The 12,996-nt window shown below is 55.2% G+C and overlaps 1 protein-coding gene across 1 annotated transcript in view; it reads right to left on the bottom strand.

Moving 5' to 3' along the window:
* Positions 1 to 526: 526 nt before the first annotated feature.
* Positions 527 to 12,996, bottom strand: part of LOC311362343 (zinc finger protein 106-like) — a gene marked incomplete at its 5' end in the record, with an annotated part of 12,920 nt that continues 450 nt past the window's right edge. Inside the window, 19 exon segments of the mRNA XM_084482162.1 lie at positions 527 to 2,359; positions 2,857 to 3,003; positions 3,270 to 3,341; positions 3,610 to 3,681; positions 4,281 to 4,400; positions 4,514 to 4,576; positions 5,025 to 5,216; positions 5,489 to 5,605; positions 6,391 to 6,525; positions 6,708 to 6,853; positions 7,031 to 7,086; positions 7,331 to 8,222; positions 8,814 to 9,197; positions 9,310 to 9,370; positions 10,861 to 11,015; positions 11,341 to 11,407; positions 11,718 to 11,916; positions 11,918 to 12,277; positions 12,756 to 12,992. Coding sequence (XP_084338288.1) covers positions 2,303 to 2,359; positions 2,857 to 3,003; positions 3,270 to 3,341; positions 3,610 to 3,681; positions 4,281 to 4,400; positions 4,514 to 4,576; positions 5,025 to 5,216; positions 5,489 to 5,605; positions 6,391 to 6,525; positions 6,708 to 6,853; positions 7,031 to 7,086; positions 7,331 to 8,222; positions 8,814 to 9,197; positions 9,310 to 9,370; positions 10,861 to 11,015; positions 11,341 to 11,407; positions 11,718 to 11,916; positions 11,918 to 12,277; positions 12,756 to 12,992 — 3,532 coding nt within the window. The 3' untranslated portion in view covers positions 527 to 2,302.

Raw genomic sequence — 12,996 nt, 5'->3', positions numbered from 1 at the left:
AGGCATTAAAAACACACTCAAACCTCCGCCGTGCCTCCTCGCTTCGCTAGTGACCGGTTAGCCAATCGGCTGATCGATCGTCTGCATGAATGTGGCCAGGGTGGACTTGGGATGTTCTGCGGGTGTTTCCATAAAAAGCTTTGGTCAAATAAGTGTGTTCTGCCTTTTCAACAGTTGAACCCCCCCCCCCCCCCCCCCCCACTCTGCGTTCCTTATCAAGATTTCTTCCTTTGCAATTAAGGGAGTTTTTTTTCTTACACTCTAGGGGGGCTATCAGAGGGGGTGTCATAAATATATGGCCTGTTAAGCCTTTTGAGACTGTACCTGTGATTAAGGACTATACAAATAAAGTTGAATTGAATTTAACCCAATAAAGAACGACATGGTATTTGGACTGGAGTGCTCTACTGGGTCAAAGTTTGTGTGTGGTTAAAAGTCAGCTAGTGTACCGTCTTGTATGGCTGTCTCTGGATGACATCTACGCTTAGTGGGAAAACACTGAAAGAACTGCTCATTCACACCGGGGTTGTGATGTTGCAACATTTTTTTTTTTTAATAACCGTTTTTTAGATTTGAAATCTGTTAAAAAAATCTCTGTTACAAGTTCCCGACTTTGAGGGGTGAGTCAAAGTGCAGGCGAAGAAACGGGGGGTGTGCTGGTGGTGGCCTCCCCCGGGGCAGGTAAGGTGCATCCCTACAACGCTACGACGCTACGACCACGAGCCTAAAGGACAAAACTCTCTGGACTACGCAACGCCGAGCTCACGCGCAAACAACACAGAGAGCAAGAGAGAGCCAGAGCCACAGCCGAGAGCCCACTGCAAAGACACAGCCTCGACTTAAAGCTTTGTGTGTTTTCAAAAAACAAAACTTGAAAAATAAAACTACAAAAACAAAAAAAAAACGCCTCGACTTTAGCCGCGGTTGGACCGCGGCGGTCTGAAAGTGGCTGTTTGTTCAATCTTAGAGGGGTGAGGTATGGCATGGTAGATGAATCTTAAATCTGTCTTTCAAAAAATCGCTTTTCCTCCTCAAACACCTCCTTCAACCCATCCCTTCACCTCCACATGAATGCCTCCTTTAAGAAAATAATTAAAACTACAAACCTCCACCTGGGGAGGTGGGGGGGGGGGGGGGGGGCTCCCGTGAATTCTGCTCGATGCTTCGTCATCGTGAAAAAAAACGCAGAGTGCAGGAAACCACGTCAATATAAAACCACTCATTCAGGAAACAAAGAAAATCACTCTCGTGCAAAGAGGATGAAAAAAGAACCGAAACGCAATCAAACACGCACACACACACACACACACACAAAAGGTAGGTAGAACGCATACGCAACACACACACACACACACACACACACACACACACACACACGCGTCTCCACATTCAAACACGGCAAACATTAAATTGGCATTTTTCCGTTCCAGGCTCACCAACGTCCCTTTACCATTATGGTACCGTCTCGCAACATCAAGTCCTCAACGCCAGAAACTGCTAACGTACACAAAACGTTGAAACGTTAGCAAAAAAAACAAAAACAAAATGAAAAGTTAATCTGTCATTACAGTTAGGAAGTTCAACGTAAATGATATCAACGTAAACGCAATTAACACCGACCAAGGGAGAGAGAGAACTTCTCCACGTAGAAAAAAAACCTGACTGAAATCTTCCAGGCACTTCCGACGCTAACTTTGCTAACCGGGGGAAAGTGTTTCTTCAGACTAGAGGCAGAAATAAATAAATAACAATGAAACTAAATGTTGCTCAGGTTCACACGTCACAACCGCACTCTCCACACAAACAATAAAACCATCTGTTGACCCATGCCATCGGGAAGCAAACCCATGTTTTTTTGTTAAAAACCCAAAAAAGGTGCTGTTGCTGTTTTGGCAGTTATTCCCCGTGGAGGCCGAGCGACCACCGCCCCCTCCTCCACCTCCGCACACAGACACCACCCGCGTTTCTTCCCTTTGAGGGGGGGAAAAAAAGCCTCGTGTTTCCTTGTTGTCTTATTTGGTCAGTGAGGAAGAGAAAGAGGGGGTCGTCGGGGTTCAGGAGGTCAGAGAGAGAGAGAAACAGAGAGAAAAAGAAAAAGTTACAGTTAATACATCGGAAATCATCCGTGGAGAACGGAAACCCGAGGGAACTCCCTTTCAGTTGGATTCCAACGGCAGACATTTTGGATGGACTGGACCACTCAGCCCCTCGGCGGATTGGGGGAGACCAACGACCAGTCCCTCCCCCCAATATGGGAGGTATCTAGGTGGCCACGCCTAGCGACCAGGGGCGGGGGGAGGACTCATGTGTCGGACTTGGCCAACTCCTCCACGTGTTTCTGCATGTGCGCCGCAATTCCCTGGAAACAAGAAAATGATATTCAACCTCTGAACCGGTCCAGACCATTACTGTCTGAGAGTCTGGACCAAGAAGGCAGAGCCTAGCAGAGGGTCCAGGTAGCTAGTCCCCTCCCCCTTCGGTGCACTCACTTCATCAGTTACCGGGGACAACGCTTAAACGCGTAGACAGGGTTTAGAGGTCTTCCACTAATGAACAAGAATTTGAAAAGACAAGGCAAAGACAAAACTTTGCCCCACCCTTAGCCCCTCCCACCGGGGCGATGTCCAATCATGCGGAGATAGGGCAATTCAGGAACCAGATGTGTGACGGATAGATGATCAACGTTTGCTACAGTCCACTGGGTAGGTAGGCTTGTAGACGGATCTATCCAGCACACATCTAGGTGGACACACCTGTTGTAATGGCTTGTAAGCTAATCACATTCACACCCGGTGGTATAATACGTCACCTTTCAGGCTGTAGCACCTCATGTCTAGAACACGGCGTCCTGTTTACCTGTTTGGAGCCGTTGCGCGCGCAGAAGAACTCGTCGCAGTTCCTCCAGCGGCACTTGAGGGTCTGGAAGCAGGGGTTGGCGTGGGCGTCGGCCAGGTGCTGCTCCAGGTGCTCCCGCACGCCGAAGATCAGGGAGCAGCCATGCCACTGCAGAGACAAACAAATGCTAAGTTAGCGCTGCTAAGTCACTGCTAAGCTAAGCTAACGGCTAAGCTAACAGCTAACCTGACCTGTTAAACTGACCCGGCTAACCTGGCGCTGCTAACTGACTAGCTAACTGACACTGTCAAACTGACTGAGCTAACCTGAAATTATATTTGAACTGACCCAGCTTACCTGACTAACCAGCTAACCCGATATAGCTAACCTGAGATGTGCCTGAACGTCCTGAGCAGCTAAGCTAAACCCCTCACCATGCAGCGGTAGTTCTGCAGGAGGTTCAGTTTGACGGCCTGAACACTGCCGTCATAGCACCCTGTGTAGATCTGAAACACACAACACAGGTCAAAGGTCACGAGTTACATTCACACCTGCACCCGTCTCTCACCATGCCACTGCTAATATCAATGTGAAAAACACAACACATAACAACTCATATCCAATATAACACTTATAACATTATACACAGACCCAAAGGGAATTTGGTGACACTTAATGAGTGTGTGTGTGTGTGTGTGTGTGTGTGTGTGTGTGTGTGTGTGTGTGTGTGTGTGTGTGTGTGTGTGTGTGTGTGTGTGTGTGTGTGTGTCTCACCATGCTCTTGTGAACGGTCATACACATCACCATGTCCTTGTGCCCTCCATAAACCTGCAGGCGGTCATGTGACTGGAGAGGGGGGAGAGGGGGGAGAGGGGGGGGTATTACTCATCAGAACAGAGAAGTCAATGTTTCCTTTCTTAGACGATCCTAGAGACGGTTCATATAAAGACAAACAGTTCAACTAAAGACAGACGGTTAATCTCAAGAGAGACGGTTCAACTAAGGGGACAGGCGGACAGACAGGTAGAGACCAGGAGGACAGACAGGTGAGACCAGGGGGACAGACAGGTGAGACCAGGGGGACAGACAGGTGAGACCAGGAGGACAGACAGGTGAGACCAGGGGGAAAGACAGGTAGAGACCAGGGGGACAGACAGGTGAGACCAGGGGGACAGACAGGTGAGACCAGGGAGACAGACAGGTGAGACCAGGAGGACAGACAGGTGAGACCGGGGACAGACAGGTAGAGACCAGGAGGACAGACAGGTAGAGACCAGGGGGACAGACAGGTGAGACCAGGGGGACAGACAGGTGAGACCAGGGGGACAGACAGGTAGAGACCAGGAGGACAGACAGGTGAGACCAGGGGGACAGACAGGTGAGACCAGGGGGACAGACAGGTGAGACCAGGGGGACAGACAGGTGAGACCAGGAGGAGGACCGACCTGTAGCTCGTAGACCCGGACCAGTTTGTCCAGGCTGGCCGTCAGCATCACCTTCCCCAAGATGGCCACCACCGTCACTGCATGGCTGTGGCCTTTATAGACCCTCACCAGCTCCCCCGTCTGCAGCACATGGGGGTCAGGGGTCAGGGGTCAGGAGGTCAGAGGTCAGGGGGTCAGTAGGTCAGAAGGTCACAGTCAGGAAGAAGTAGGGCGGCCGCAGGGCGGGGACTCACATGGATGTTGTGCGCGTGCACGGATTGATCACTGGAGCCGCTGAACACCAGGTCATTGACCACCTGGGGAGAGAGAGAGAGAGAGCTCTTAGAGAGAGAGAGAGAGAGACCGCTGAGAGAGAGAGAGAGAGAGAGACCACTGAGAGAGAGAGAGAGAGAGAGAGAGAGAGAGAGAGAGAGAGAGAGAGAGAGAGAGAGAGAGAGAGAGAGAGAGAGAGAGAAACACAGACAGCCAGACAGACAGAAAGACAGACAGAGAGACAGAGAGACAGACAGACAGACAGACAGACAGACAGACAGACACAGACAGACAGAGAGACAGACAGACAGACAGACAGAGAGAGAGAGACAGACAGCCAGACAGCCAGACAGACAGACAGACAGACAGAGAGACAGACAGAGAGACAGAGACAGAGAGACAGACAGACAGACAGACAGAGAGACAGAGACAGAGAGAATCCTCTAAGAACCCCCCCATAGTCCCCCCATAGACCAGGAGGTGCGCGCTGACCTTCATGCAGAGCACGGTCTTGGTGTGGCCCTCCAGGGTGCGGAGCAGCAGGCCGTTGCGGGCGTCGCGGACGCTGACCGTGCTGTCGTAGGAGCCCACCAGCAGCACCTTGCGGGCCCCCTCCTGGGCCGAGGACAGACAGCTGACGGCGCGGGGCCCGTGGCACTCAAACACCTCCATGGGCCGGTTGGTCTGCAGGGGGCAACATGTCGATGTTGTGTTATGATATGATTACGGCTGTCAAATTAACGCGTTCATTTCTGTGATTAATTAATCACAGAAAAAATAACAAGTTTAAAAAAATTAACACTTAATTAATTAACATAAAATTTTATTTTTTATTTTTTTGGCACATACAGTATTCAAGAAAAAGTGTTACAGTCAAAACAAAGTATTGTATATTTTTTGCATGCATCATGAGTGAGATGGGAAATGTTATTAATTTGCTCCTTCATTTTTCTGACCTTGAGGTTGAAGGTGGCCACCGTGCCGTTGGCCAGGCCGGCGTACAGGACCTTCCAGCGGCTGTGCAGACAGAGCACGCGGTCGGGCAGGGAGAACTGCTGCTCCAGGGCGCCCGTCTGGAACACACACACACACACACCCAGAGAAACACTCAGAGACCCTCTCCTACAGCAGACACCCGAGAACGCTTCCTCTGAGAAGACATTCGACCAACACCAACGGTAACAAATCAACCCTGCTCTTTAAGGACGTCCAAAGGAATTCACAACGCTGGACGTCTGCATGCGTCCAGCGTCTGTCTCCGTCTACATGTGCGGCATTACGGAAGCAACGATGCCGCCCGCCTCCATCTTCCGAACCCCAAACCTAGTGGTGAGCTGAAGTTCAGAAGCTGCTGTTCCAGGTGAACAGAAGGTAAGAACACCTTATGTTCAGGTAAGAACACCTTATGTTCAGGTAAGAACACCTTATGTTCAGGTAAGAAAACCTTATGTTCAGGAGAAGGTGGTGTTCCAGGTGAACCGAAGGTAAGAACACCTTATGTTCAGGTAAGAACACCTTATGTTCAGGTAAGAACACCTTATGTTCAGGTAAGAAAACCTTATGTTCAGGAGAAGGTGGTGTTCCAGGTGAACCGAAGGTAAGAACACCTTATGTTCAGGTAAGAACACCTTATGTTCAGGTAAGAACACCTTATGTTCAGGAGAAGGAGGTGTTCCTGACCATCCCTGGAAGGAGGGATCCGCCACGCTGCGGTCATCCTCAAGATTTCTTCCTTGCTGATTAAGGGAGTTTCTTTTTGTCGGGGGGGGGGGGTCATAAATATTTGGCCTGTTCAGCCCTTTAAAACTGTAAAGGTGCTAAGGGCTATACAGATAAAGTTGAATTGAATTGTACCTACCCGGAGGCTGTAGCAGCGCACCGTCTGGTCGCTGGAGCCCGAGTACAGGCGGTGGGCGAGCCCCACCATGGCCGACACCAGCACACAGTTCACCTTGGAGCTGTGGCCCTCAAACACCGCCACGCACTCATGGCTCTGCAGGGGGGAGAGAGGGGGAGAGGAGGGGGGGAGAGAGGGGGCAGAGAGGGGGGGGGATGGAGGGTGAAGGGGGTGAATCCAACATGAATAATAATGAGGATATTTAGAAAGGGCGTGGCTTCAGCAATCCAACATGAATAATACAGGGGACCGGGATAAGGTCCTTGCGGGACACCCACCACCAAGTCGAAGGCCTTGACGGTGCGGTCCCCGGAGCACGTGTACAGGAGGCCCTTGTGGATATGCAGCCCGTTGACCGCCTCCTGGTGGCCCTCAAACACCCCCTCTGTAGGGGCCTCCTCTTCCCCGGGGTCCGACGACACGTCTGGGACACACACACACACACACACACATATAGAAACACACATTACTCATACATATAGACACACACACAATATGATTTTGTGGTCTTGTCAGTGGTTGTGTGTTTATATATATATATATATATTTTTTTTTGACGACCACGAAGGTGTGAAGTTGGAGCAGGATCTTGGTCTCTCACCTGAATTCGTCTTGGTCTTGATGGCCTTGGTGAGGGGGAGGGGCATCTGGGCAGCACTGGGAGGGGGGGGGAAACCAGTACAGAGAGAATGAGAAGCGGCCCTAAAGTCGTCATCTTTCCACTTTAACCCACGGACTGGGCCTGACCCTTTTCACTTCTGAGACGTCACTTTGAAAGTTGAAAGTCTTCATGTGATCAAACATCAAGCCATCGGGAGGCGGACAGGCTAAGCAACCTGAACAGAGGAGCCGCTGCTACTAGAGCGGCTACACAGCTACACAGCCAGGACCCCGGTCTCACCTCGGGTAGGGCCTGGCCCCCGGGGACGTGTCCCTGTCGCTGGTCGAGGTGACCTCGCTGCAGGCCAGGTTGAGGAACTCCACCCTGGACGAGTCCGGAGCCGGCCCTAAACCCAGACCCAGACCCAGACCCAGACCCAGACCCGGGTGGCCCAGCCCCTGGCCCGGGGCAGGGGGCTGCTGGCAGGCCATGGTCACCTCCATGCACTCCTCCGGCTCAGACCAGTCGATGTTCACCACGTCGCCGCACGTCTCCCCCGCCTCCAGCGCCGAGTCGAACTCCTCCTCCTCCTCCTCCTCCTCCTCCTCCTCCACCTCTCCTCCTCCTCCTCCTGCGGCCCAGGTGGTGGGGGGCGCCCTCTGCTCCTCCTCCTTCTGCTGCTGCTGCTCCTCCTCCTCCAGGGCGGCGGCGGGGGGCGTGGAGCCGGCGCTGGACCTGCGGCGCGGCGGCGGCGGCCTCCGGGGCCTGGCGGCGGCGGCGGCGGTGGCGTCGTCGTCCGCCTCCGTGTCGCTGGTGGCGCCCGCAGGCTCCGCCCCCTGCGCCTTGTTCAGCACCCGCCTCTTCCTCAGCTTCCTGACGCGCTTCACCACCATCTCCGGGGACGACGGCGGCGGCGGGGCGTGGGGGAGGGCGTGGGGGAGGGGGAGGGGGAGGGCGTGGGGGAGGGCCTCCTCCGACTTGACGGAGGCGTTGCCGTGGTTCCCGGGGGGGGAGCTCTGCTGGTCGACCTGGACGGCCCGGTCCAGCGTGGGGCCGTCCCCGTGGGGGGGGGGGGCGCCGCCGTCGTCCCCCTGGCAGTGTGCGGGGGAGCCGGGGCCCCCGTGGGGCGGGCTGCGAGTCCGGTCCGCCGCGGGGCCTCCTCGGTCGGGGGACCACTGGAGCTTCGCCGTGTCTGGAGGAGGGGACAGAGGAGTGGGCGGTTGGAGCTAATGTTAGCTTGTGCTAATCTAATCTAGAGTTAACCGCGTTAGCTAACCACGGAGCTAACGGTAGCTAACCACGGAGCCAACGTTAGCTAACCACGGAGCTAACGGTAGCTAACCACGGAGCCAACGTTAGCTAACCACGGAGCTAACTGTAGCTAACCACAGAGCTAACGTTAGCTAAGCACGGAGCCAACGGTAGCTAACCACGGCGCTAACGTTAGCTAACCACAGAACTAACGTCAGCTAACCACGGAGCTAACTGTAGCTAACCACGGCGCTAACGGTAGCTAACCACGGAGCTAACGGTAGCTAACCACGGAGCTAACGGTAGCTAACCACGGAGCTAACGGTAGCTAACCACGGCGCCAACGTCAGCTAACCACAGAGCTAACGGTAGCTAACCACGGAGCTAACCACGGAGCTAACGGTAGCTAACCACGGAGCTAACGGTAGCTAACCACGGAGCTAACGTCAGCTAACCACGGAGCTAAAACCAACCTCGCCGTTTACCACTGGGCTAACACCAGCTAGCCAACATCGGGGGCTAAAGGTCTAACCTGGGTAGGGGTGGGTTAGCGTCGCAGCGGGGGTCTCCGGGGCGCAGCTGCTCTGAACGAAGGTGACCCGGATCTCTTTGGACTCCCGGTCTGGAGACAGGGGCTCCTGCTTCACCACGGCAGCGGCAGCGGGGGCTGGGGGCGTGCTGGGGGGGCGGGCCGGGGGTGAGGAGCAGGAGGTGGGGGGCGGCGGCGGCGGGGGCGGCGGCTGCTGGCTGGGGGGGAAGAGGTGGGCGCCGCCGGGGACGCTAACGTCGGTAGCCACAGTGGTAGCGGCGGAGGAGGGTGGTGGGGGGGGGGGCGCCGCCGAGGGGGAGGAGGAGGAGTCAAAGTCTCCCTGCTCCTGCTTCACCTGGGGCGGGGCCGCTGGGTCGTCAAAGCCCCCTGAGGGGGGGGGGGGAGAGAGAGGGGGGGGGGGTGGGGGGTCAGGGGGGCTGATGACTGGTAACCGTGGGAACATGAATGACGTGAGGATGAGGTGGGGCGTGGCTCGTACCTGTCATGCCCTTGAGGAGCTGGATGCGCTGGTTCCTCAGGGAGCCCATCTCCGTCGCCACCTGAGAGCACGCCGCCCGCCGTCACGTTAGCTCAGTATCTCGTTATTATCTCAGTATGTCGTTATCTCAGTATGTCGTTATCTCAGTATATCGTTATTATCTCAGTATGTCGTTATCTCAGTATCTCGTTATCTCAGTATCTCGTTATCTCACGAGCCCTCCTTAAAGTCCGCCTCTTCTGACATCACAGGTGGGCGTGTCCACCTGAACATCTCGTCTGTCTGTCTGTCTAGCGGTCTGTCTGACATTTGTGCCGCTTTTCCACCGCCAGTACCTACTCGACTCGACTCGACTCGACTCGCCACGCCTTATTTGCGTTTCCATTGGCAAAAAAAGTACCTGGTACCTAGTACCGGGTACTTTTTTTTAGTACTACCTCCGTCGAGGTTCCATGCCAGCGGAGTAGGTACTTTTGTGTGACGTAAACAGGCTGCTGGTCACTGATTGGCCAGCGGCTGTAAATGGGAATATTCACTCAAGTTAAGTTGTGTCCGGCGTGGTTGGAGTCCACGAACCCGCTCCCGAGGGGGACACTGATCAGCGTTTCGCCGTGTGTGTCGCTCCTTTCCCGGGGCTAGAGTTAGGCTGCGCGTCGTTATGTGTGTCGGGCGTGGTTGTGTGTGTCCGGCGTGGCTGGAGTCCACGGACCGGCGTTTCGCTGTTTCGTTTCAGTGTCGTTCCTTTCCTAGGGCTCGAGTTTCGCCTCTATCAACGTTACCGTATGACAACAATAGACGCGCAGTCATTGCGCTTTTTATTTTATTTTATTTTATTTCCCATCATAACCTTTCCCGGGAATCAGGAAATAGTCTTGATCAGATTCAGATTTCCCGGGAATCGCGTCTCCCGTGATTAAAACCTAATGACGACCCGCCCATGGTGGAGAGGTTCTTTTCTACGACCCGCCCACATTGAAGAGGTACTTTTTTAGATGGAAACGCAACCAAACCGAGTTGAGTCGAGGCGAGTCGAGTCGAGTCGAGTTGGTACTGGCGGTGGAAAAGCGGCAATAGTGACTGTCTGTTTTGGTACTGTAGTGTCTGGTACTTGGTGACTGTCTTGTCCGTCTGTGCCCGTCCATCTGTCTTGGAGTCTGTCTCCCCAGGTCCTGTCTGTAGGTCTGACTGCCTGTCTGTCTGTCTCCCCAGGTCCTGTCTGTAGGTCTGACTGCCTGTCTCCCCAGGTCCTGTCTGTAGGTCTGACTGCCTGTCTGTCTGTCTCCCCAGGTCCTGTCTGCAGGTCTGCCTGTCTGTCTGTCTCTCCAGGTGCTGTGTGCAGGTCTGCCTGTCTGTCTGTCTGTCTGCAGGTCTGCCTGTCTGTCTCCCCAGGTCCTGTCTGTAGGTCAGACTGTCTGTCTGTCTGTCTCCCCAGGTCCTGTCTGCAGGTCTATCCGTCTGTAGGTCAGACTGCCTGCCTGTCTGTCTCCCCAGGTCCTGTCTGCAGGTCTGTCTGTCCGTCTGTGGGTCTGACTGCCCGTCTGCGGTTCCTACCTGCTGCTTCTGCACCATGATGCGCTGCACCTCCATGTAGGCGGCCTGCAGGGCGGCGCGGGCCTGGATGAGGCCGCAGTCCAGGGCCTGGAGGGACAGGCTGAGCTCCTCCTCCTTCAGGGACACGGCCAGCAGCTGGTCCACCTGGAAGCGCTCTGCACACACACACGCACACACACACACACACGCACACACATGCACACACACACGCACACACACACACACACACACGCACGCACACGCACACACACACGCACGCACACGCACGCACGCACACGCACGCACACGCACACACACACACACGCACACACACTCAATTGAAATCATCTGTAGTAGCAGCTTCCCACCACAGGTGGTGCTGTTGGACTGGAGTATGACATAATTTTGTTATTAGACATCTCATTATTTCATTCATATTATAAAAAGTACATCAACCTGCTCCTGCTTTGTATAAAAATAAATAATGAAAGCTGTACCAACCCTTCTTGGATTTGATCTTCATTCTCTTGTTCTTCTTCAAACTGTGAATCTCTGGGCTTGGAATATCCTACGAAACAAGGACCGAAAAATAAACGGTTTTGGTTTGTACACGTTGAAAACAGATAATAAGTGTATTTTACGAATATGACATCAGGTGCGGCGGTTGGGCGGTGTGGTGTGGGGTGGTGTGGTGTCGGGTGGTGTGGTGTCGGGTGGTGTGGTGTTGGGTGGTGTCGGCCGGTGTCGTGTCGGGTGGTGTCATGCGGTGTCGTGTGGTGTCATGTGGTGTCGGGCGGTGTGGTGTCGTGTGGTGCGGTTTCGGGCGGTGTCAGGCGGTGTCGGGTGGTGTCGGGCGGTGTCCCCAGCTGCAGACTCACCCCTGCAGCTCTCCTCTTCTTCCCCATGGCCTGGGCGTCCAGAAGCTCCGCCCCCCCCAGGCCGCCGCAGACCTCCACCTCCGACTCCGCCCTCTGGAGGCCCCTCACGCGGCCCTTCTTGGCCTCCGCCGGCCTGCGGGGCCCCGTCTCCGTCGGCCCCCCCGCTGGCCCCCGGTCCTCCGCCGCCCGCCCCTCGGCCCCCCCCCCCTGCCGCCACCGCCGGCTCCGCCCCCGGGACAAAGAAGTCCTTATGCTCCGCCTCTTCCTGCTGCTGGTCCGGGGTGCCGGGGGGGCGGGTCTGAGCGGGGGGGGGCGGGCCCCCGTCCCCGGGGACGTGGCAGGAGAACAGGTCGAGGGAGGGGGCGGGGCGTCCGGGGGCCACGCTGCTCTCCGATAGGCTGCGCTTGCGCGGGGCGACGGAGGGGGCGGAGTCCAGCAGGGAGTCCCACTGGAAGCCCTCCAGCAGGGCCATGTCGGGGTCCTCCTCCTCCTCCCCCGGGGGCCGCTCCTCCCCCTGGGGGGGCCCCTCGCGGTCGTAGGACACCATCTCGATCCCGAACCTGCGTGGTGGAGGGGGGGGAGGAGGGAGGTGGAGAGGGGTTCAAAGTTCTCATTCACAAAGTGTTTTTTTTTGGAGAGAAATTATGAATAAATTCATCATGTTTTCAAACTGAACAAAATAATCGTTTGAATAATTGAGATTTCAATATTGAAAATCAAAATAATCGTGATTATGATTTTTCCCATAATCGAGCAGCCATAGTACAACATACACTACTTCTCCCACTACTACTACCACACCAAGTAGACACATACTACTACCTCCACCACCTACTACTACTAACTACCCCAAACATGTACATTCTCCAAACATTCTCCACAGAGACAGAACTTAAAGTGTCTCGTGATTGGCTGAAACGGATCCCCGCGGATCAGACGGACGGACACCTATTTCAGCCAATCAGCAAACATGTAGCGGAACAACAAGGAGGAGGGGGCGGGTGGGGGGGTGGGGATGGGGGTCACTGAGAGTCTCACCTGGGCCAGCCCTTCCCCTGCCCCTGCTTCTTCCGCACCTCCTGGTACACCTGCTCCCAGTTGACGTTGCGGCGGGAGCCCGAGGAGCTGATGAGCTGCCGCACGGTGGGCTTCAGCCCCGACTCCTTCTCCGCGTCGCCGCGCCGGCCCTCGCTCACGTTGCGCACGCGCCGGGCGATGTGCAGGTTGGGCTTGTGCAGGCTGGGCTCGTGGCTGCCGCTCTTGCCCTTGGCGCCGCTCA

The sequence above is a fragment of the Micromesistius poutassou genome (genome assembly GCF_964030765.1).
Source record: "Micromesistius poutassou genome assembly, chromosome: 17".
NCBI lineage: Eukaryota > Metazoa > Chordata > Actinopteri > Gadiformes > Gadidae > Micromesistius > Micromesistius poutassou.
The sequence above is the reverse complement of the archived record's forward strand: the minus strand, read 5'-3'. Positions and strand labels throughout refer to the sequence as shown.